Below are 25169 nucleotides of genomic sequence, written 5' to 3'. Positions count from 1 at the left end.
AATGCTGCTCCAGCGCGTCTTGTCGGTGCGTCGTGTGACGCTGGCCCGGGCCGTCGCCGCGCGCGCCATGGCCACGAGCTCTTATGCACCAGCCGACGCTTTCCTGCACCGCCACCTGGGCGTTTCGTCCGAGAAGGACCGTAAGTCCATGCTGGCCACCGTGGGCTTCGACAGTGTCGAGGACCTTGTAGCTGCCGCGGTGCCGGCCGAGATCCGCCTGGACAAGCCACTGGATCTTCCGCCACCGCTTAGCGAGAGCGAGGCGTTGGCCAAACTTAAGGAGCTGGCGGCTAAGAACCAGACGCTTAAATCCTTCATCGGTATGGGCTTCAACGACACTCACACGCCCGCGCCGATCGTGCGTCACATCCTGGAGAACCCTGGATGGTACACAAGCTACACACCATACCAGGCCGAGGTGTCCCAGGGCCGTCTAGAGATGCTGCTCAACTTCCAAACCATGATCCTGGATCTGACCGGTTTCGAATATGCCAACGCTTCGCTGCTGGACGAAGCCACAGCTGCCGCCGAGGCCATGGCTTTGGCCCACGGCAACTTTAATGGCAAGCGAGCCAAGTTCTTCGTGGACCAGGAGGCCCACCCGCAAACTATCGGCATGATGCAGACGCGAGCCGAGAACTTCGGCATTGAGCTCGTGGTGGGCAACCCCAAGACCGATCTCGACCTTAAGGATCTGGGATACAGCGGTGTGCTGCTACAGTACCCGACCACGTTCGGTGCTGTCAACGACTACCGTGACTTCGTGGACGAGGCTCACAAGTCCAAGCTGGTGGTGGCCGTCGCAACGGACCCACTCAGTCTTACGCAGCTCACTCCACCCGGCGAATGGGGCGCCGATATCGCTCTGGGATCGGCCCAGCGCTTCGGTGTGCCCATGATGTTCGGTGGCCCGCACGCTGCGTTCCTGGCCACGACCAAAAAGTACCACCGCAAAATGCCCGGCCGTATTATTGGTGTATCTGTGGACTCGCGTGGAGAGCCGGCCGTGCGTATGGCCATGCAGACTCGTGAGCAGCACATTCGTCGTGACAAGGCTACTAGCAACATTTGCACGGCCCAGGCCTTGCTGGCCAACATGGCCGCCGCGTACGCTATCTACCACGGTCCTGAGGGTCTACACCTTATTGCTAAGCGTGCTAACTTGTACGCTGCCACGCTGGCTGCTGGTTTGGAGAAGTTCGCGCCAAAGTGCAAGCTGGTTAACGACGCTTTCTTCGACACTCTGGAAGTTGATGTGTCGCAGTCGGGCAAGTTGGCCACCGAGGTGTCCGCTGAGGCGACGAAGCGTGGTGTGAACGTCCGCATCATTGACGACAAGCGCGTGGGTGTATCTATGGGTGAAAGCGTCGACCTGAAGGACGTAGAGAAGCTGCTGTTGGCGTTTGGAGCCGAGGAAAACGGTCTTCCTAAGGACTTGGCCGAGACCCTTGGCGCTCGTGCAGAAGAAATCCAGAACAAGAGCATTCCTGAGGGCTTGCGTCGTACCTCAACTTACATGGACCACGAGATTTTCCACAAGTACCGCTCGGAGACGGAGCTCACTCGCTACCTGAAGCAGCTGGAAGACAAGGATCTAGCCCTCAACCGCTCCATGATCTCACTGGGAAGTTGCACGATGAAGCTGAACGCCGTGTCTGAGTTGGCTCCGATTTCTTGGCCCGAATTCACCAACGTGCACCCGTTCGTGCCTGAGGACCAAAGCGCTGGTTACCGTGAGCTCATTGAGTCGCTGAACCATTCTCTGGCCGTCATCACGGGCTTCAGCGCTGTGTCCACGCAGCCGCAGAGTGGCGCCCAGGGCGAGTACGCTGGTCTTCTCACTATCCGCAACTACCAGCGCTCCAGTGGCCAGGGCCACCGTAACGTATGCCTGATCCCGGTGTCTGCGCACGGTACCAACCCGGCCAGTGCTGTCATGGCCGGTATGAAGGTCGTCGTTGTGAAGTCGGACGAGAACGGCCATGTTGACCGCGAGGACCTGGCGGCCAAGGCGGCCGAGCACGCGGACAACCTCAGTGCCTTTATGATCACGTACCCGTCGACTTTCGGTAAGTTCGAGCCAGGTATCAAGGAGATGATGGACCTCATCCACTCGCACGGAGCGCAGGTCTACATGGACGGAGCTAACATGAACGCTCAGGTTGCTTTGTGCAACCCTGGAGGCATTGGCGCTGACGTGTGCCACTTGAACCTGCACAAGACCTTTTGCATCCCTCACGGCGGCGGTGGTCCCGGTGTGGGATCTATTGGCGTAGCAGCCCATTTGGCCCCGTTCTTGCCGGGCCACGCAGTGATGCCTACGGGCGGTGAAGGCGAGCACACCGTCAAGAAGACGGACTCGGCTGTCAGCGGCTCGCCGTTTGGTAGCGCCGGTATTCTGCCGATCCCGTGGATGTACATTAACATGCTGGGCGAGGACGGCCTCAAGCAGGCCACGTCCACGGCCATTCTGAACGCCAACTACATGGCCAAGAAGCTAGAGAACCACTACGAGGTTGTCTTCCGCAGTGCCAACGGTACGTGCGCGCACGAGTTCATCATCGACATGCGCCCGTTCAAGGAGATTGGCATTGTGGAGGAGGACGTGGCCAAGCGTCTGCAGGACTTTGGCTTCCACAGCCCTACCATGTCATGGCCCGTGCCCGGTACGCTCATGATTGAGCCCACGGAAAGTGAGAGCAAGGCCGAAATGGACCGCTTCTGCGATGCTTTGGCCATTATTCGTCGCGAGATTGAAGATGTCGCTACTGGAGCCATCGCGGTGGATGACTCCCCACTCAAGCACGCGCCGCACACCGTGGACCAGGTCACGGCCGGTGTTTGGGACCGCAAGTACTCGCGCGAACAGGCTGCGTTCCCTGCCCCGTGGCACCAGGGAGGCAAGAACAAGACGTACTGGCCGGCTGTGGGTCGCGTTGACAACGTGCATGGTGACCGTTACCTCGTGTGCAGTTGCCCGCCTCTCTCTGACTACGAGTAAATCAAGACACTGCTGGTAAATTCCTCGACGTAACCAGCAAGCTGGCTGCAATGAGCTGCATTGGCTTTGCGTACATCTGGTGCTTTCGACTTTGCAGACTGCTCTTCCTTCACGGCTTCACTGAGTGTTTTGCTTGTGTGGTCTGACGACCGGTGTTCAATAGATGTCGCTCGTTCAACGATAAATGCCGTGCGGGAGGTGGCTGTATTACTTGATGTGCTGAAGTGCGGAAACCCTCTCGTGTTGCTGCTGCTTGCAGAGGCTGTGGGGTAGTTTTGAACAAAAGAGCTAATCACGATAAGTCGACGTACTACCTAGTATGATTTAGATACTTTACTCACTACTCATGCCATTCTTCTTCACGTTATCGTCACTCAGAACACTTGCAGGCCTTCAATATATACTACTAGTACTACCTTTTGAGTGGGGTAGACTACAGTAGTATTTTAAATTTGAAATCGGAGTCGGTTTGTTCGTCGAGTCACGACTAGAAGCAGGATGAACCATTCCGCGATGTACTTGATGGCGAGCGTGAATAAGTAGAGTTCTTCGAGGGCCACGATAGCGCACAACAGGCCGATAACAATCTTCTGCGTGAGTGTCAAGTTCTCGTACAGCTCCAGAATCCCGAATTCATCGTGGGGATCTTTGCGCTCGGTTGCGGTGATGGCCACCACTGCCACTTCAGTTGAAGCAGTCGTAGCTGTCATAGGTAAGAGTTCGTCGTGCACTGCAGCTGGAGAATTCGTAAGTGGTGTCCTGAAGATGGCGGAAGGGCTGACATACGTCTCACGTGGAAGCACACGTAGATCCTCTGCATTTTGCCGCGGTGCTATACCGGTTGAAAGGTGTGCATCGAATCTAAATCGAATCTACTTCATGTGATGCTTCGTCTCCGTTATGTTCGTGTAAAACTTCTACTTCTACTACATGTAGAAGCTGTTTATACAGTCGCTGAGTGCACATTTTCCATGGTAAAGAATGACCAGAATGTTTCGATATTGAGCGAGCGCTTCAGCGTTGTTCAAAAACACCGACACTAGTAGCTATACCTGAATACCAGATAATATTGAAGTATCAGGAAAAGCCTTTGACTTGCCGAGCCAGCTGCCGATATCGCTCGACGAAGCTGTTGATATTAGCAAATAAGCCAATCTCCTACTTTAGTAGCGTGCACTGTCGGAACAGTGTTCACTTGTGGCAAGCGCCACCGCTCCGTTCTGCAAATTGTAGAGCGGCCCAACATCATTTTTTAAAAGGCACAGCACGTCGAAAACACACCGTTTCCGTGCAGTATTTTTTTCCGAATTGAAGAGTGAGCGCCAGGATGCCCAAAATTAAATACTCGGAAAAATAATTTTGTATTGTTTGAAGCAATTACTTATTTTGCACATGTTTGGTCAGTCACAAATAATTGATCTCACCAATTCTGAAAAAGTAATCTTCAAGCTGCCTACACCACCCAAAAGCGTTGGCAGTCATCTTCCAAGTACTCCCAGAGAGTCACTGACCGCAGCACCTTGTTTGCATTTCTAAATTTGCCACTTCTCCGCCATCCTGCCGACACGCCGCAATACCTGCCATGCTCGGCAATCTCGTCGATACGACTCAGAAACCCCAGCCTTTCTCACCAAGGCAAATTGCCGCCTTCTTCTTCAAGCCCGCGCTGGACGAAGAAGGCGACATTACAGGCTACCATGCCTGCAAGGCCTGTGGCAAACGGTGTACACACGCTCCTCGGAGCGGCTACACTAACCTAGTGACGCACGTTCGCGCGTCGCACCCAAGGTTTGAGAGCGAGATGCGTGACGCGAGCGCTGCTGCGACTGGAACACTTGTTCCTTGGGTGAGCCAGAAGGCATCGAGCCGTTACGCGTGGTTGAAGTGGGTTGTCGAGGGCAATCTGCCGCTCAACTTCTGCGAGTCGAGTTGGACGCGCAATTAAGTACACAAATTCTATCGGGCTATTTATGATTTGAACTAATTTCGTATACGTGCGTTTGAACAGGAATACGAACTTGGCGCCCGTCTCTGTTGGAACTTTGGTGTCTAACATGGAAGACCTCACCAAAGCTGTAGAGCGGTCTATTGGTGAGGAGATGCCCGATGGGTTTGGGCTTATGCTCGATGGCTGGAGCCACGGAACGGAGCACTTCCTGGCTGTCTACGCTTGCTACGATAAACCCGACGGGCCATGCTACCCCCTTTTATCAATGGCTCCAATAATGGAGGAGCCGGACGATCAGCTGTCCGCGGATAGGCATTTGCTTGCTATTGAGCGTTTTTTACCCTTTTTTTTTATAAAAATCTATTGAGGGGTGTAAGCTCCTTCGTTGGGGACAACTGCTCGGTTACCAAGCGCCTTGCCAACATCACGGGCGTCCCGCTAGTCGGATGCGCCAGCCACCGACTTAACCTCGCGGTTCGAGATTACATGGCTCCGCACGAACCCGCACTAGAGGAGGTTCAGCAGTTAATGCGCCAGCTGCGTACCCTCAAGCAAGCCGCAAAGCTGAGGCACCGTGATCTGTATTTTTGTATCCAATTCATTTTTGTTAATGTAATTGTGGAATACTATTTTTTGGTCTGTGATTTTTTTTGGTACAGACTCAAAACGCCGCTGGTACCAATTATGCGTCAGGACACGCGCTGGGCCTCGACATTCTCGATGCTGAAGCGCTACTTTGGGCTGAGGGAGTTCCTCTCAGCTGACGACGACGAGCTGGCCGACATGTTGCCATCCCGGACGACACACCGCCAGCTAAAGGAGCTCTTGTCCAAGCTTTGATGCGTTGAGTCTGCTTCCAAGATGCTACAATCCGATGGACTTACTCTGTTGGATGCCGGGGATTTTTTTAAGGTCTGTTGGAGATTCGTCCTTCAACGAGCAAGTACCTTGGTAAGTGTTTTTATTTGAAATGTTTTGTATCATTCACGCGCAGGCTTTTGAGGCAGCTGTGGTCAAGGTATTGGCTGGGAAAACGGTTGAGTTGACGGTAATGGAGATAACGGTATTGGAGCCATTCCGTCAGCTCGAAGCGGCAGCAACGAGCGCGTCACCAGCGTCTCCACCGGATGCGGATGGCTTTGCTCGGCAGATTCTAAAGCGCAACAAGGTTTCCGCGGAGCCTGTCAGGTACAAGCTGTTAAGTGCCATCCCTCCGACGTCAAACATCGTGGAGAGGCTCTTCAACGTGGCTCGAGCGGTCTTGCGTCTCGAGCGTCACCGGATGTCGCCTTTGACCTTAGAAATGATCTTATTTCTGAAGATCAACGCGAGTTTCTGGAACGTAGCTACTGTGGATTCTTCTTTATCAACGGCTGTGTAGGTCAACTAACACGATTGTAGTAATAATTTACTGCACGTTTCCAAGTATTCCAGTTATTTATTTACCTCAATCTGAAGCTGTGATGAAGCACAGCACTGACGTGCTGTCTTATCCAGCAGCATGCAATGGCGAGCGAAGCCATTGAGTACATGGATGTATACAAGCTGCATCGGCAGAGGAAGTTGAAGCAGGACTTTCACAGGTGCAGCATTCATATGCTTGAGGTACGGGCATTCAAGTAGATTGTAGGAGAAATGGTAGCAACCACTTGTAGGAGAGCTAGGAGCAACTACTCGTAGGACTTCTCCGACATCTAACTAACTCAGTTGTCAATTTACTACAAACACAGCAAGTAGCCAAACCAACACGCGACATTTTGCTAGCAAAAAACCGAAGCGTGGCTACATCGACCAACAAGAAGAACAAATCTCCGTCACCGACAACTCAGCATGACGGACGATATAACATTTACCAAGACCAAGGCAAGTGGTACAGTGGTGAAGAAAAAGGTTCCTGGCTTCCGCGACGGAGACTGGAAAGCGTGGCTAACCTGGGTGCTGAACTTGCAAGAGTAGCATTCATGGTCTACACACTAGATCAAGGCGATCAATGGGCAATGGCCGAAGATATCCAGGTTTTACTGTTTGACGAGAACCTGCGATTCTTCAACGACGTCTTCAGGGAGGAAGCAGAATTCCGACCAAACATCACCCTCATGGCACTTAGACAGCTAACGGCCATACACTGTCCTCCAGGAACGCGTGGTGTCCTCATGGACGAACTCATGCAACTGCGGAAGAAAAAGGGGACAAATGTGAGAGAGTACAGCCGAGAATTTAGAACTCTGCTGCGAATGTTTCCATTTTTAGAGCACGGAGAAAACGAAGCCGTGCCGGAAGCAGACATCGTCAGGATGTACAAGTTGGGCATGCCGGTGGACTGGCAAGTCGAACTGCACCGTGTGTTCCGAGGCTAGGATCTACGCAGTATGGAGGCGCAATTTGAGCTGATTGAGAGGAACGAACGTGACAGCGAAGTCCTGCGAGGGCAACGTCAACGCCAGATAGATCAGCAACCTCGACAGCGTCAAAACGAGAGGAGCCGCAACAATCAGCGGCCTCGCAACAACAACCAAGGACGGAACGACAAGTACTGTAGCTTCTGCAAGAGAAACAATCATAACGGCAACGAGTGCTTTCGTGACCCGGCATCTCCTGCATATCGCCCACGTAATTCCGGTGGTGCACAGTACCAGCCCAACCGTAATCACCAGACCAAAACCTTTGGTGGTGGCAATCGAAATGCGTACAACAATACCAACAACTCATCGATGACAGCAATGCAAGGTCAAATTGCAGAGATGGCTGCAATGATGAAGACGTTAAAACAACGACAGGATGACGAGTATGCAGCAGTTCAGTTTTATGACAATTCATTGCATGATACGATGGCTTCCAGAGTTGAAATGGCTACAGCTCCGGTAGATTGTGAACCGCGTATGGAGATTGAGGTACAAATTGGTTCTGTACGACTGACAGCTCTTCTCGACACGGGATGTACGAACTCGGCGCTGGATCAGAAGACCCTGAGTGCACTCCAAGGAGACGTTGTCTCGAACCCGAGACAGCGAAGTACAGGAATGCGGACAACTCGATCGGCCAGACAACTCACCGTGCCACGTCGACGCTGAAGCTGTTGGCATTTTCAAACACGAGAACGTGTACACATTCGTTTCGGGTAGCGGAGACGCTGCTATATCCCGTGATGCTAGGGAAGGACTTCATGTGGAAGCAAAAGATGGTGATCGACTTCGAAGATGGCACTTTGAAGTGGGATGGAATCGAGATTAAGATGGCTACAGGTCGTAGCGTCCAGAAGCGGGCAGCAGCAGTTCTTGCTGCGGATATGGAGTGCAGAGCAGAAATTGCAGTTGATGAACCCGAAGAAGGGCCTCCGAGTGATCTGATAGCAACGTAGCGACTGACAGCAGATCAGATGACAACGATCGTGTTGTTAACCAGGAAGTTCCCATCGTTATTCTCTGGGAAATTGGGAACATTTCGTAAGGAGCCGTACATTATTCCTTTAAAGCCTGATGCTGAGCCGTACGCTGGCAAACCCTTCCCGATTCCTCTGGCGTACTTTGAGGCGACGAGACAAGAATCGATCGACTCGTTGCTTTTGGTGTTCTGACACCGAATTCTTCTTCTGAGTGGGCTTCGCCGGCGTTTGTGATCCCGAAGAAGGACGGATCAGTGAGATTGGTGTGTGATTTTCGCCGGCTAAACAAGCGTTTACGACGAAGTTTCTATCCGGTGCGTTCGGTCTCTGAGATGATTCGCTCAGTACCAAGGCCAGTGTATGTTTCGGCCTTTGACGTTCCACTCAGCTACTACACAAGGGTGCTAGCTGGGCAAAATCGTGATGCAACTGCCATTGTGGTGGCGGGCATAGGAAAATTTGTCTTCAATCGACTACCGATGGGTGTTTCGACGGCACCTGACGAATTTCAAGCCTCGATGGACGCGTTGCTTGGAGATTTAAGCTACGTCCGCGTTTACTTGGACGATATTCTCGTGATCTCGGAAACGTTTGAGCAGCACATGGAACATTTGGAGATGGTGTTTACGCGTCTCATTGACGCAGGGTTGACTTTGCACCCGAAGAATCAGATTTGTGCGGATGCGGTGGACTACCTTGGTTACCGCCTAAGTGAGGCTGGCATTGAGCCGATCCCGAACAAGGTGCGAGCTATCACAGCAATTGCTCCGCCTCGCCACCGTCGTGACCTTCGACGATTTACTGACATGGCGAGCTACTATCGCGACATGATCCCCAAGCGAGCCGCATTGTTTAGCCCACTAACAGCGCTACTATCGCCATCAAAACCTTTTCGATGGACGACCGAGCTACAAACGGCATTCGAGGCAGTGAAGGAGGCACTCGCTGGCACAGTGAAGCTGGCATTTTCAGAGTCTGGAAAACCTTTTCACGTCTACACAGACGCTTCACAACTACAGCTCGGAGCCGTCATTATGCAGCACGACAAACCGCTGGTATTCTGGTCGAAGAAATGCAATGGTGCTCAGACGCTTTACCCAGCAAACCGACTGGAGTTACTGAGCATCGTTCTCCTGTTGCGCGAATTTCGGAGCCTGCTTCTTGGCCAAGAACTACATCTTTTCACGGATCACTTGAACTTGACGTACGCTACGTTTCATGACGTACACATGATGCGTTGGCGGCTAGAAGTTATGGAGTTCGGCCCGGCGTTTCACTACGTACCTGGTCAGAATAATGTAGTCGCCGATGCGCTCTCGCGTCTGCCGATGAATGATGATCCCCCGACCGAACTGGAGGAGAGAGATAGTGATGGTACTATGCAGACATGCGCGGCAATGGATACCGACGACGACAACCTGTTCAGCTTCGACATGCACACAGTGGCGCAAGAGCAAGAGAATGACTCCAACCTGGAAAACGACTGCAAGTGTGAGCTTGGTGGAGTGCAGCTATGGGTCGATCGACACTCGAAGAAGGTGCTCGTACCTGAAAGCCTCCGCAACAAGCTGCTAACAACATATCACGAGTGGTTGATCCATCCCGGCGCCAGCACCATGAAGGCAACCATCAATCAAGTCTTTACTTGGGCAAAGCTGGACAGAGACGTCACGAAATTTGTCGAAGCTTGTCTGCCCTGCAGCAAGGCCAAACACCCCACTGTTCGATACGGCAAATTACCGGTTAAGAAGGCGATTGCTTGGCCATGGTACGAAATCGCTGTGGATTTTATCGGGCCCTACGGCAAGCAGAAATTCAGGGCACTTACGATTATTGACAAATAAACGAGGCTGATAGAAATCCTACCTGCACTTGACGGGACCAGCAGCGAGGCTGCCTTCCTACTTGACCGTCACTGGCTGAATCGTTACCCCCGTCCTGTAAAGTGTATTTACGATGGAGGAAGTGAATTCAAGAAGGAATTTCTCGAGCTTCTCGATAGCTACGGCATTGAACATGCCCCTAAAACTGTGCGCAACCCGCAGGCAAATGCGGTGATTGAACGCGTACATCGCGTCATTGGCGACAAAATGCGAACCAAGACGCTGAAAACCGCAGATGAATGGGAGCAATTCCTGAATAACACGACCTTTGCACTGCGTGCGGCATACCACTCCATGACAAATACGTCGCCAGCTCAACAGGCCTTCGGACGCAACATGTTCTTTGACATGAAGCATGAGACAGACTGGGTCGAGGAGCACCGCCGGAAAGCAGACCAGATCAAGAGAAACAACGAACGTGAAAATAGCAAGAGAGTGAACTGGACTATACTCCAGGAGACAAGGTTTTACTCCGTCGCGACGCTGGTGTCCAAGGGAAGACACTGCCGCTTTTCGACGGCCCCTACGAGGTCCTAGCCGTGCAAGATACGGGAACGTTGACACTCGACAAGGGTCGATACATCGAGAAGGTCAACCTACGTCGAGTTCGTCCCTGCAAGAATCAACGTGGAGGAGACTGTGATGAAGCACAGCACTGACGTGCTGTCTTATCCAACAGCATGCAATGGCGAGCGAAGCCATTGAGTACATGGATGTATACAAGCTGCATCGGCAGAGGAAGTTGAAGCAGGACTTCCACAGGTGCAGCATTCATATGCTTGAGGTACGGGCATTCAAGTAGATTGTAGGAGAAATGGTAGCAACCACTTGTAGGAGAGCTAGGAGCAACTACTCGTAGGACTTCTCCGACATCTAACTAACTCAGTTGTCAGTTTACTACAAACACAGCAAGTAGCCAAACCAACACGTGACAGAAGCATCAATGAAATCTGTATTTTCTAGTAGATTTGCCAGAGCGATTTTATTTTATTTTGGGGATCCCTGGTGAGCGCTTCAGCAACTCGTGATACTTAGCGTTTGCGAGTTTATTTCCAACGAAAATGCCGTGGTTTGCATTATGCGGTCCTCTAGCATATAAATAATTTATTTGCATTTGTGAAGTCGACGAAATAAATATATCGTAAGAAATTATTGACTTAATCGGAGCCCTGCACAACACTGGACACTGCCAGCTACCAAGTAAGAAAGCGCCTCTTTCATAAACACACCCCATCGAGATTACCCCACAACTTACCAGCTTAAACTCGGCGACCATCACCAAAATATCAACGCTAAGTGAGCATTTCCAAGACATGTATCTTTGAAAGTGTAAATACGGAAAGTAATAGCTCATGTTTGTAAATTTCCGTACCTTCCTTGACTTCTAATCTGAAAGATAGAGCACCGAAATTGCAAATTTAGCTGTAGAGACTGCCACGTGGGGGAGAGCATACAATTTGATAGTACGGCCGTCGTCGCGTTGAGGCAGAGGCGAACAGTGACAGCGCCGACCAAGACTCAGCAGTAGACCCGCCGCCACCCCTCAAGTCGAAGGAACCCCGCCACCTACACACGATGGATAAGGCTTTGCTGACCCGTGCCACTAGTAAAGATGACACACCGACGCCGGGTTATCTCTACGGAGAGATCGCGCGCATGACGCAGCACAGCTATGACACGTGCACCAAGGTGCAAGATTTTCTCATCTCCCGCGTCAAGAACAAACATCACAACATCAAATACAAGGCGCTACAGGTCATCAAGCACGTGTGTCGCGAGGGCCGCGTCGACTTTAAGCGCGAAATGCAGAAGCACATCCCCACCATCAAGGAGTGTCTGCGTACGTACTCTCCCGATTTTAGCTCTTAAATTCGGAACGCTTAGAACTGACCTGATTATCTTCTTAATGCTACAGAGTTCCGCGGCGTTCCCGACCCGCTCAAGGGCGACGAGTACTACCGTCGCGTTCGGGAAGCGGCCAAGGAGGTGCTGGACGCCATTTATGACACAGACAATGCGCCGGGACTAGGCGGTATGGGCATGTCGGCCCGTATCCAAGGCGTGGGTGCAAACCCTAATGACAACGGAGGTGGTGGCTCTGGCTGGAGCTCCAAAATCTGGGGCGGTAAAAACTCGAACGACAGCTCACTGCCGCCTCCGCCGATGGCCGGCCCGCCGATGGGTGGATACAATGGAGCTGCTCCCCCTGGAGCTCCGTACGGATACCCCACAGACCCTAATCAGGGAAGTTATGGTGGGCCACAGCCTTACGGAGGTCCACAGCCTTATGGCCAACAACAGCCTGATTTCTCTCAGCAAGGATCGTACGGTGGCCCAGGCGGTGCTAACCCGCCGTATGGAGGAGCCCCACCGAACCAATATGGAGGTGCGCCACCTCCGTTTAACGACCAGAAGTTCTCTGGCATTGGCAACCCCATGTACCAGGACCCACGTGCAGATGAGAAGGGATTCTTTAAGGGACTCAAGGAGAAGGTGGCGTCCAAGTACAACAAGTCGGAGAAACCCACTTTTGGTGGTGGCCCGCCTGGATCCTCGAACCCGCCCGATGGCTGGAGCTTTGCTACGAACCGTGGACCTACCAGCGGAAACTACGGCCCGAGTCCTGCGCCGTATAACCCGGAGGAACCCTATCGCCCGACTGGATTCACTGGAGGAGGTTACCGACCTGGTGGCTACGGACAGGACCCACGGGAATCTGCTAGCTCGCAACTACGCGAGAAATCTTATGGTATGTCTGTGGCTCTGGTACTTGTTCACTTGAAGTTCTGATTGCTGATCTGAAATTTTGTTTTAACACTTTGAAATTTAGACGGCGACCGTAAGAAAGGTCGTGTTGGAGGCGCATGGAGCGATGCTGATGTGCCGTCCGCTGGGAATCCGGCTGGAATGCCACAAAACAGCGGCCACGAGAACCGGACGCAGAGCTTTAATGGCAGCACACGTGACTCTCGCTCGTACTCGCGCAATTCAGATTACGACTACGATGACAACAAGCGTCGCGAGCCTTCTCAGACCCCGAGACCGTTCCCACAGGCTCCCGTACTCACAGGCCAGACGTCAGGTGCACAGTCGGATGGATCGTATGAGCGCAACCTGGTCACAGCTCTGTGTGCTCCTGGTGGTATGCGTGCTATCCCTCCTAAGGACAAGATGGACGCGTTCTTGAAGAGCGCAATTACTCTGGATGCCGAAATTGTCGGTCCGATTCTAGAAGATTGTTTGTCCGATGACCAATGGACAGTTGTATCGAAAGCGCTGGCGACGATTGACGCGCTGCTGAAGACCGACGGATGTGAGGAGTTTGAAGAATATTTCAGTGAAAACTCGAGCGAGGTCGAGTCTTGCACGAAGTCAGACAAGGCTGCAGTGCGTGATCGTGCCGTAAAGGTCTTGAACCACTTGGGTATTTCTGCTGGCCTTGGAGCCTCCACGTCTAGCCGTGAGTCGTCCAAGAAGAGCAAATCAACTAGTCACAGGAAGCAGCCAGCTGCGGAGGCTGATCTCTTGGGAGGGTTTGATGACACTCCTCCCACTGATGACAATGACTCGCTCTTTTCGGGACTGCAGACAAACGCTCCTCAGCAATCAGTACAGGAAGTTTCACAACCTGCTCCGTCGACGAACGATGTGACGGATATGTTTGGCGGATTGCAGCTCCAGAGTAGCACAGCAAGCACAGCCTCAATCCCTGAGCCGTCTCAAGCACCTGCTCCTGTTCCTGCCACCCCCGCAGCTCCAGCTTCTGCGCCGTCAGTGAACAAGACGATGGTATTGGACCCTCTTCTTGAACCTGTTCCAGCAGCGCCTGCGATGAACCAGGGGTATGGTGGTCCCGTGAACATGAACATGAACATGATGAACTTCAGCACACCGCAGCAGATGGCGCAGATGCAGCAGATGCAACAGATGCAGTACATGCAGCAAATGCAGCAAATGCAGTACATGCAGCAAATGCAGATGCAGCAGATGCAAGGCATGGGCGGAAACTCAGGCTCTCAGGTGATTGGAGCTGCGATGACACCCACGGGTTACATTGCCAAGACGATTCAGGAACCGACGGATGGTCTGGCGTCCGACTCGGGATTCGGATTCATGAAGAAGAAAGACGACTCGTTCAACTTTGTCGAGGATGCCATGAAGAACAGTTAGGTGGCGACGCGTGTATAGTACACCCTGAACTTGCTTCAACGGATGTAGGAGAAGCGGGGATCGACGTCATATCTACAATGAACAGGAAACCAGGACTCCGAGTGCAAGACCTGACTGCTTGAACGTTGCAATCGTATCTGTAGAGCCTCACCGCATACGTAGATGATAGAACGCCGAAGGGGAAAAAGGAATACAGAAGTGTCTTGAGCTGTGTACCGCACGTCGTTTTGAGATTGGATTCTAACTTGCCGCCCCAAATTGTTGCTCATGGTATTTCCATAGCCCGTTCAAGACAACGTCTACTATTCGTTCCAGCCAGATAACCACTCCAGTGTCCCTGTCCCCACTGTAACAATTTAGCGCTTCGACCAGCTAGCATTGGAGTGAGGCTTCATCTCATTATTTAAATATCTTAAATGGCGACCACATACCTTGTCGAACACCTCTGACGGCCCTCCGCTCTTCTCAAAACACATGTCCTCGATCACTACAACGAGAGTAACTAAGTCATCAACCATTGTTCAGGCACAGTCAAAGTCTTCTGTCTGCCGATTACCTCGAACGAGGCACTCAATGTCTTCTGGCTGTCTCTTGACCATCTCCACCAGCACCGCCACCAGTGACGCAACGAGATCATTTACTGCCACATACTCTCGAAGTTCAGCAATCCCTCTCGACCAGTCCTGGAAACGCTGATCCGCCCGCAACTGTCTTAGATTGGACACATGAGTCGACACAACGACTGAGAATTCCGACTCAGCGTCTTGACTCTCCTCTTCATCACTGGAAGCAAAGCTCGGCTCATAGGAAGGAGATGGCCAAGGTACTTCGTTTCTAGAGTGTACAGGACGAGCATTGCTGCCTCGCTTCATGAAATATGTCGCCAAGGCAAAGCGCGTGATGCTACCCACCAATTCCATGGTGCACTTGAGTGCGGAACGCCAGAATGATTGTCACTTCAACTTTATTTGCATCCATCATTTCGATACATTTGTGACCCTGAACGCTACAGCTTAAAGCCCCCCAGAGGTGAAGCCATGAGTTTAGAAAACATTTATAGCTCGGAGAACTAAATGTTCGATATCAAAAGAGCGACGTGGAACATTTTCTTTGCTCCTTTGTGAATAATACACTTGTCTTTGTAGTATGAGCGACCTGCTAAAACCTTTGAAATAAGCAATTCTGCACAGATAGGTCATCCAAATTGCATACCGCAATTTAAAGTACCTCGACTTTTCACGATGAATATATAACGGAAATGGTGATGCCCACCATTGATTTCTGTGTTCGAAACGAATGAGCTCAATTGTGTATTTTTCCAGGTGTCTCCACAGTGATACAAGGAGGCTTTACAAAAAAATGGAGGATAGTAAATACTGGTCTATAATGGTTTTGTACGCTACTTACACGATATTGGCTGCCTGGCTTGATGCTGCCGATTGTGTGCTTGATTGGTGGCCGTTAGGCACAATTAGCACATCAGACGGACGTTTGCGATGCCGCAACGCCAGTCCGCTGATCTCGAACTGATCCAGCAGCTCGGAGCTGTTCAAATACTTGTTGCCGACGTTGAGTAGATCACACTTGAGCAGTCTGTGTGAAAATGCGTCATCGTCCAGCAGTATTCGAGCCAAGTGGTGTGGTTTGAAGTTCCTCTCGATGTCAGCTTCACGGCTTTTGCCTCCAAAGAAAATCAACACCGCCATGATGACTAGCGACGCACACCCCACTAGCGTGAGCATGGCCGAGAGTTGAGGCACTGACAGCGTAATATCCACATAGTTTACACTACTGTCAAACGCTAGCGCCGTCTTGCTAAGTTTGTGCTTCACCACACCATGCTGGAATAACCAAAACAGAGCAGACTGGTAGGCTGGCTGTAGAGATCGCTCGGAATACAAGTGCGAGCTCTGTACACGATCCATGAATACTCCACGTTCGCGTTCACATCGAGAGCCATCGACTGGGGTCCAGCCGGTAGTGTCAACAAAATTTTTAGGGAATACAAAATCGCTCTTGAGGATGTCGCTCATGTCCACCTCCTGCACATTTGAAGTCACGAGAGGTGTCCATAATAGTAATGAGGGGGTGTACGCTGTCAAGTTGCTGACAGGCACATAATCACTTCCAACGATGACTCCTCTTGACTCGTCGGAGAGAGGGAAGGCGACGCCGCTGCAGTCACTTGCCTCACACGACGCACCATACTTGGAAGCCAGGTCTGCAGTTTCCCACGACAGTCGACCGGCTGTAACTTGGTAAATTTTTCTCGCGTTCGTGAGCATCACAACTAGCGCATCGCTGTTTGTGTCATTCACAAACGAAGAGCTAATAGCTTGGCCGACGATTCGCTTCGCAAAGCTCAAAACCAGCATAGAATTGGTAGACCGGCGTCCACAGTCGCTTCCATCAACGTTCATCGTACTTTTAAAGTCTTCGTTCCCATCAGCATCAAGACACAGAGGTAAAGCACGGACTTGGCTGCCTTCGTCAGCTGGGGCGGTGGTCAACGCTGCTCCGACGGGGCTAACAACACATCCATACCGTCCACACTCCTCCTTTGCGTTGATTTCAAATGACCCATCAAGTGCCTGAGAGCCATACACGACAGACTGAGTCGTGTCGTTAAGAAGCTTCACTTCTCGACGCAAATATCCTTTGTCCATAGGAATCTCAAACGTTACTCCCTCGAATACCAGCTCTCCGCTGTCTGTTGTCCATGGGAACTTCACGAATTCCAAGCTGCTCTCAGCAATACTGAAGTTTCTCAAATGAGAACGTGTTTTCACTGCACGATTCAAAGTGGCGTTTGTAGCTTTCACGAGGGCGTGCGTCATTCTTGCGTCTTCAGATGACGCCGAGTCGAAATTCTCAGGTAAATCTAACAGCTCAAACGCACTAGCGTTCGCTTGTACGTCTTGCTCACGATAAAAATCGTCCGTAGCGCGCAGAGCATAGCCGACGAGGTTCCGGGCAGCCGTCGGTTCCATCGGCATTGTCACTATATCAGTCGATTTGACGTCATCATTCAGTGACACAATTAACGTGTTGGCATCTGTCGTTTCTGGAGCATACGGGAGCATTTCGCTTAGCCATTGACGAGATGGGTAGCCGTAGTTCAGCTGAGCTGGAAGTCTTCTTGGCGACGGTCGACTGCACTGCCCTGCTGCATTTTCCGCTGTTGCATCGGCCATTAGCATGGCACTGCGAATAATTGTATCAGCGCTAGATGCTCTGTCCGACATAACGATCGGTGTGCTCTCGTATTCCGCCAAGTCGCTATCTCCGATAACTGCATCCATTCGTACAGTTTTCTCACTCACGTAGACCGCCATAAACCCGTTAAGTAAGCAGTAAAGCACCACATTTCCCAGTAAGGCCAGACCCAATCGAGACCATCGTGAGCTCGTCTCCTGCATCGCCACTTGCGTCAAGAAGCACAGTAAAACTGCCGGTACTATTGCAGAGACTAATCCCATTAAAGGTTTAACCACCAGCGACGTGATTAAGCCAACGTAGAAATTATACGCGTCAATATCCTCCGTCCCGCTGCTCGACACTGGGATTGACTTGAGTACGATCCCTTCCTGAAGGAAATACATTATCACCACGATCACCGCGACGCCTAGTAGTGTTGTCCATAGTATCCGATGGCGTTGTAATCGTACTAGCAGTGGAACTGCGTTGGGTGTTAGTTGTCGCTGATACAAAAAGTCCTTGGACGCCGATGTCGAGGAGGAAGATTCCACGTCGAACATCCTGCTGCCATTGCTGCGACTGCCCTGACTGTAGCTGGAGATGTTGGACTGCGACAGCGAGATCTGCGAGACTGCCAGTGGGGAATCCATGAGGCCACTGAGTCTCGCAGTGGAGACCGAAGCAAGACGCCAAGTCGGTAGTGACGGGCGACAACTGGAAGATCCTCTGCCTCCGGATGGAGATCCCAGCTGAAGCCGCAAGATAGGCTGTCGTGTACAATACGGCCCTGACGTAAAGATAGAGCTCGTGCAGATGGTCGATAAGAGCACAAATGGTGAGGGTGCAGACAGCACAGCTCGAGTTGGAAAGTGCTACATGTAGTCTTATTCGACTTTAAACTCTCTATAATGGTTCTATTTTTATAGTCACGCGATATTATTGGCCCGTGATAGCTATTTAGATGCTTTTCTCTGAAAACGGTTGGAAAAATAGTCAGACCGGTTTTTTTTTTACTAGAGACGTTCGTTTGGTTCAGCTCACGTGCGACCCCTTCCAGCTGCCTGTCTTGATTCATTGGGCAGCAAAACGCTACACACAACATTTACAAGAGCAGCAGCAGTGCACTACTACTACTAGTATGTTTGTAAAGAGACACACCAGAGCCGGCTAGATTCTGGGTGATGCCAGCCAACTTTTAGCTGCTAACTTTTGCTTCACCTCAAGTCAACACTGATATGAGCTATTGCCCATCCCCCTCAGTGCCACTTTCGCATAGCAAAATACTCGTTGTCTATGTGCCCATCACGGTCTGAACCTTGTTGTTCGGGATTCATTTCAAGCGAATCGTGAAATGCCGCTTTGACGAAAAATCTGCCAAGGATCATACGGTAGATGAATATCCATTTGATACAAGAGCTCAGCTGCACAAGTTGGTAAGCTCCATGGGATCGATATATTAAGCTTTTTAATAACAATTCGAGTCGGTATTACATAAGATTTATTCGCAAGTGGTCAGTGCTTAAGCGTTGGAAACTGCATGCGGGTCAGTCAGAGCTGACGTTTTATCAAACGAGGCCTCCTTCGTCCGTATCGTATCGGTGTTGTTTGTTGCTGTCCATGCGCTCGTAGTTACTGCCTTGAGCACTATTCTGCACAATCAAACAATTAAAGACGTAAGAAAAGAGTTCAGCCATCGAAATGTGTGTATTACTACAGTCGTGCACCGTGGTGCCGCGACTCAAGAAGAAAACAGAAGAACTTATCTATACCGGTGAAAAGACCTGCTTGTCATGAGACCGGAACGAGTCCTTCTGTACGAATACAACACCAGTCACGTCAGAGTTGGACTAAATGGCAAACATGTCCCTATCTGAGGCACTTACCTCGACAGGCGGAGGCGACGCGAGCTGGTTCTCGGAGTTCGGGTCGCTAGTCAGTCCTTGGTAGTCCGGTTCCAGTGGGCCACGCTCCAGCATCGCTGGCTGCATGTACATGTCCTCAAGCACACGCTCCAGGTCGTCCATTTGGCGTGAGCGACGTGAGTCGACCATCACCGCTTGGTCCAACGGCAAGTTCAGCGCGATCTTCGGATAACGCGACGACACGAACAGGTGGAAGGCCAGCGTTAGGAACGGCAAAATGATCGAGAACGTTGCTGGAAGTGCCACTTGCTTGGTGGCCAGTACCGACGCCATAATGATCTGGGAGAACATGAGTGCACCAACGATGAAGCGATACAGCGACGGGAAGAACGTGCCCGACGTCTGCGTCGACGGATCATGCACACACATGACAGCCCACCGGTAGACCAAGTCCGATAGCACCAGGTACACCAGTGCGAAGTAGTTGAGAATGGGTGCAATGGCACAGAACACCAAAACGAGCATCAACACCAAAAAGTACTCGGAAACTTGGTCGGATGCTCCGAAATCCCCAGGGTTTGCCAGCGAGTTGAGGCCAAACCAAGCTGTCGAACGTTCGCGAGGGGTCAACTTTGGAGCGAAGACTTCGTAGATAGCAGCCTTGACAATGGGTGTCACACGCAGTAGAACTAGAGTCAAATTAAGTCCCGTCTTGACCAGTAGATAAGTGATGAAGAAGGAGGACTGCACAGCAACGGAGTCACTGATAAGGGTGAGAATTGCACTGGCATCCGTCAAGTTCGTGTCGCTTGATCCGATGACAGCGTCGATAACGGTACCACCGATAATCGGTAGTAAGAAGGTCACGTAGATCTGGTAGATGACCAGTTTGTTGAGTAGTGAGGCATCCACTTGTGACGCAAACGCGTGACCTTCACGTCGGGACAAGATGCCAAAGATAATCGGAGCTAGAGCCGTCATAACGGACAGCATCAGTGGAGAAAGCTGCTCCAACACCGACTTGATCCACGGATAGTTGTCAATTGCAGTCTCCAGCCAGGACCATTCTTTCTCAAGCGTCGAGACCTTCGCAAAAGACACCACAATACCCGTCGGCACCGTCCACAGCAGGATAATCGCTGTACTTAGAGCCATCGAGATCATGAACCAAGTGTCTTTGGTGTTCTTGGACAGTCCAATGTTCGGCCACACCACATCGTCAGCGTGAGCTGCAGGCTCCACGTGCATCTGAGTCGGATCGGCACTTTGCAGGATCTGAGTACAGGACTGCGCTACTTTCAGACTTCGGAAGGTCACGAATCCTGCAGGACGCATGATACCCATGGCCTTCTTATCCTGCCTCTTCAGACTCTTGATGTATCTCGATTCCACTGCGTCGCCGTCCAGTTCTTCTTCCTTGATAGCGAAGTTGATGCTTCTGGCAGATTCAAAATTCTGGTTAAATCCTAAATTTTCACCGTCGTTGCTCGATTCCACCAATTGGCGCGCCACTGCTGCTTGGTTGCGTACAATCGAGCGAACTTCCTTCTCCACCGCCTTGTTGAGGTCTTTCAGTTGGTCTTGGTACAGCTCCACAGCGTCCACTTTCTCGCCTCCTAGCATCTTGTTACTGGTCAACACGCGCTCGCCAGTCTTGGCGCATTGCGCCAGCACGTGTTCCAGATTGTTGCGCACTTTGACACGTTCAGCCACGAGTTTCTCGAGATCGCGACATTCCAGTGCAACATACACGTGTAGAACTGATTTAGGGAAGAGCAGTTCCAGATAATTCCGCAGCGTTTGTTGCGTGCAGAGGTTCGGAGGCAGCCCGTTCAGAACCACCGTGTATTGCTGCGAGTGCTTCCTAGACATGAACTCGTGACGACGACGGATATATTCCTCGTACTCCTTCCACAGGAGGAAGCACGTGGTGATGGAGACCAAGTACATGGTGATGACAGTGAACCAGAAGCGCCACATCTGGTCTGTGTCTAAATGCGACAGCGTCATGCGATACAGCGCGTCCAGCGAGTCGCGCTTGGCGTAGTAGTAGATGGGGAAGTTGGCAACAGAGCATAGAATCCCCACGGCTGTCACCTTCTCGCAGAGACGAAGGAATCGCAAGAAGAAGAGAGTGTCCATGCCACATTGGTCCAGAATATCGTCGTCTCGAGTGAAGAAGAGCAGCTTCAGCCAGCCAAACACTTTGGTATCGTGGCATCTTGTTACTATCCGATTGGTCGTCTCCGGCTTGCCTTCGCGACAGTAATAAGCGCGTTGCAACTTGACACGACCCAGTTCGAAGGCCAGCCAGCCGATGGCGCCGATCACAAAATACACGCGCATTCCGTCCAAAATGGTCGTGGACGGCGTCAAGTCCTCGGTGGCCGCCGACTCAGTCACGCTCGCGGCCGCACTCGCTGCGTCCGCCATCGCTGCCTTCAGTTACGTTTTCAAGAGGAAACACCTGGTACACACTTGGCGGAATAATGGGAAGTGGCTGGTGGGAGATTTATTGCAGGACAGGCGTACTGGGTTTTTGGTGGCTTCGGCATAGAGAACCGTTGGCCTGACTGGAATGACACACGCAGAAAAAGCGCGACCTTCCTTACAAAGAGCTAGTGAAAAATTGGTCTGCATTCCGAGAAAAGAGCCAGCAAATGGCTCGCCTTGAGTACATTCGCGTTACTTCGAGACGACTTAGTGAGCTCAACGTCTCTTCGCCTCGTTTAAGTCGTCTCGAAGTAACACGCGAATGTGCTCAAGGCATATATGTAGCCATCTCGCCTACAATACGTCAGGCTGTAAGGTTGCGCACACTACAATGCACGCGAGCGAAATTTGGAGTTGGATTTTAGTTCCACTTTAGTTTTTTCAACTTGAAATTTCCTCAGGCGATGGATCATCAGAATCTGATTCAGATGATGGCAAAAAGCGTAGCACTGTGGTGTACAGTACACGTACAAGCAAAGTCGCGGCTGGGTTAACTTACATGTATCAGCGCAGAGCAGACTTACATTGTAAGTGCATGTAGCTGGTCTAATTCGATCCCTGAATCAGTAACTCGGTAGCAGTGTATTAATAATACAGGTACTGAGTAGTATTAATTGCTGTAGGCTAAGTAATCAGAATTTTTTAATATGACTACTATTTTAGAAATAGTAGTCATCTGCCATTTGCTAATACTGATTGTGAAAGTAGTATGGAATATTGATATTGTCAATTCTACAAGAAATTTCCGTTTCGATCAAATCTATAAACGGCTCCGCAACCGCTCGGTAGCATACTACTGGCTAAAATCAGGAAAGATGTGCTCGCTCGCCAACAGCGCACAATAAGCGTAAAAAAAAAGCTGGCCGCCACTAAGCAACATACTAACCCAAACACAGTGTTCCACTGCTTGTACGCGTTCTACAATCTTGGCTACACTCGCCAGCAGCTCGCTCATGTCTACAACAAGGACGTAAGAACCATCGGTAACTGGAAACAGGTCTGCGAGGACACAGGAACATTTCAGCGGGCGAGCACAGAAGTGGACAGAAAGTTTACATCAGCGCATAGAGAATGGCTCAGCAACTATTATCAGAAAAAACCGCTTGCCTACTTGGACGAAGCACAAGCTGCTATCACTGAAGCTCACCACATTCCGATTTCAAAGTCATCCGTTTGGCGCATTATCCACATCTTCTGTAACGGGGTACGTAGCACTAAGTGTACCCTGGTTACATGAAGTGTGACACTTCACACTTCAGGAGTATGACATGTCATACTCCGGGATATTTGGTACAAGGTACCAAGGTCATTCAAAACCAACCATTGGTTTTGTGACACTGCATTTCTATAGGTAACTGATAGTTTGTATTAACCTCAAACTTAACCTACCTATAAATATACTCAGTTTACAATCTACCTTATTTAGGTCACTTCGCCCTCTTTAATTAAAGAGGGGACCTGTGTACTGCCGTTCACTGAGAGTTTGTATACTCTCGGAAGATAACTTCCTCTAGCGCAAGGTGCTGTGTGACCCCGTCACACTTGGTAGCACTTGTAGTCAATCCACGCCATCGCGGGTAGACTACCTGAACCTCCGAAGTTCGTTGCCATGGATAGGAACGACTTCTCCCATATGAACGACTCTCAGTTCGAGTCGGTTCGGAAGATGGCAGGCATCTTCGGGATGGAGGCCCTGCAGAGCCTGGTGGTATCAACACCGGCTGAGCAGCTCGAGCGCGTCAATGCATTCGACGCGTACGAGCAGGGCCTCATCGCGCATGTGCGGGAGAGCCTGCAGGCTCCGGCGGCGGGAGCAAACCCGCCTCACCCGAAGCCAATACGGCTGAAGGTAAAGCCGTATGAAGGGAAGGAAGGCGAGAACCTTCACTTCTGGGTCCGAGAAGTAGAGCTCGCGATGGACGCGGCTCTGATCTCGACCGAGCAACTGCGTGTTGCTTTTGCACTCTCCAACCTTAGCGGTCGTGCTAAGAGTTGGGTGTACACTCGGGAAGCGACATCCCCTGGATGTTTCACATCCTGGACTCAGCTGTGCGAACAGCTCCGAGCCGCGTTCCTCCCGGCGAACTACGAGTACCGCCAGCGTTCGCGCTTCCTCGCGTGTAAACAAGGAAGACGCGAACTGCACGAGTATGTGCAAGAGATACGGGAGCTCACGGCGTCCCTAGTGGGAAACCCACTCAATGAACACATCAAGATGACTGTGTTCATGGACGGCCTTCGAGTGGGCCCCGCACGCACTCAGCTGTTCCGGGTGCAGGCAAACACCCTTGAAGAGGCGATTCAAGTGGCTCTTCAAGAAGAATACAGCCATCGCCAGGCGCGTACGCCGGCCTCAGCGTGGCCTGGGAGTTCCTTGTCGGCTCCCGGTCGAACAAGCCCCAACGGACCAGTTCCCATGGAACTCGGGTCCGCCGAACAGCGTGACATCCGCTGCTTCGGCTGTGGGAAGATGGTCCACTTCAAGCGCGACTGTCCCGCGGAAAGACTCCGCAGACGGTCCTTCCCCAAGCCCGTCCTCAAGGGTCGCTGGCAGAAGCCAGGATCCCGGGGACAGGGGAACGCAGGGAACCAGTAGGGGCGGGGCGCCCTACTGGGGAAGAACTAAGTCTTCGTGATGGGTGCGCGGGTGGCGCGTACCACGGGGACTTAGCCCCTGAGAGTCTTCGCACTCTCGAATCGGCGAAGAGCAGCGGCGGGTTGCTCGTAGTACACGGATGTGTACGGGGGTACGATCACCCCTTTAGAATCTTGATTGACTCTGGGGCGTCGAAGAATTTCGCACGCCGCCAGACGGTTGCTCGTAACAGCAACAAGTTGTCCGAAGCTTTGCGAGAAAGCAAGGGCAACGGGACGGTGTCAGTGCGACTGGCCGACGGGAAGGTCGTCACTGTCCCCAACGTCCAAGTGGATCTGGCTGTCAAGTTTGAAGACTTTGACAGCCTCGAACAGTTCACTGTTCTCGATATGGATCCATATGATATGATCCTGGGCATGCCCTGGCTTGAGAAGCACGAGCCCTGGATCGACTGGGGAGGCAAGGCAATCGGTGCCAGCCGCCCTGCGCAGTCCGACAGAGCATTGGTGAGTCATGTTCCCACCTCTGTCAGGACCCGGGGCGCCCGCAAGGGCTGCCAGGGTACCAAAGAATCCGGCAGATGCTTGGGAGTCGTCGACGTATATGACGACTCCGAGGATGTTTTGATGGTGGCCG

General features: G+C 51.7%; 5 protein-coding genes across 5 annotated transcripts; 2 read left to right on the top strand and 3 right to left on the bottom strand.

Annotated features, from left to right (window-relative positions):
- Window position 1: 1 nt before the first annotated feature.
- On the top strand, window positions 2-3344 carry PITG_15850 (glycine dehydrogenase, mitochondrial precursor; the record flags this gene model as incomplete). The annotated part of the gene is made up of 1 exon (XM_002898041.1): window positions 2-3344. The coding sequence occupies one exon, from the start codon at window positions 2-4 to the stop codon at window positions 2999-3001; it is 3000 nt and encodes a 999-aa protein (XP_002898087.1).
- Window positions 3345-3447: 103 nt separating this feature from the next.
- PITG_15849 (uncharacterized protein) lies at window positions 3448-3711 on the bottom strand (the record flags this gene model as incomplete). Its single annotated transcript, XM_002898040.1, has 1 exon — window positions 3448-3711. One exon carries the CDS (start codon window positions 3709-3711, stop codon window positions 3448-3450), a length of 264 nt encoding a protein of 87 aa, XP_002898086.1.
- Window positions 3712-11683: 7972 nt separating this feature from the next.
- PITG_15848 (uncharacterized protein) lies at window positions 11684-14600 on the top strand (the record flags this gene model as incomplete). The annotated part of the gene is made up of 3 exons (XM_002898039.1): window positions 11684-12054; window positions 12130-12963; window positions 13045-14600. The coding sequence occupies 3 exons, from the start codon at window positions 11790-11792 to the stop codon at window positions 14382-14384; spliced, it is 2439 nt and encodes an 812-aa protein (XP_002898085.1).
- A 1187-nt stretch (window positions 14601-15787) lies between these two features.
- Window positions 15788-18250, bottom strand: PITG_15847 (uncharacterized protein; the record flags this gene model as incomplete). The annotated part of the gene is made up of 1 exon (XM_002898038.1): window positions 15788-18250. One exon carries the CDS (start codon window positions 18230-18232, stop codon window positions 15788-15790), a length of 2445 nt encoding a protein of 814 aa, XP_002898084.1.
- Window positions 18251-19063: 813 nt separating this feature from the next.
- PITG_15846 (uncharacterized protein) lies at window positions 19064-21877 on the bottom strand (the record flags this gene model as incomplete). Its single annotated transcript, XM_002898037.1, has 3 exons — window positions 19064-19231; window positions 19352-19393; window positions 19466-21877. The coding sequence occupies 3 exons, from the start codon at window positions 21875-21877 to the stop codon at window positions 19148-19150; spliced, it is 2538 nt and encodes an 845-aa protein (XP_002898083.1).
- Window positions 21878-25169: the final 3292 nt, after the last annotated feature.

Source organism: Phytophthora infestans, genomic scaffold (genome assembly GCF_000142945.1).
Source record: "Phytophthora infestans T30-4 supercont1.39 genomic scaffold, whole genome shotgun sequence".
Classification (NCBI taxonomy): domain Eukaryota; phylum Oomycota; class Peronosporomycetes; order Peronosporales; family Peronosporaceae; genus Phytophthora; species Phytophthora infestans.
The sequence above is the reverse complement of the archived record's forward strand: the minus strand, read 5'-3'. Positions and strand labels throughout refer to the sequence as shown.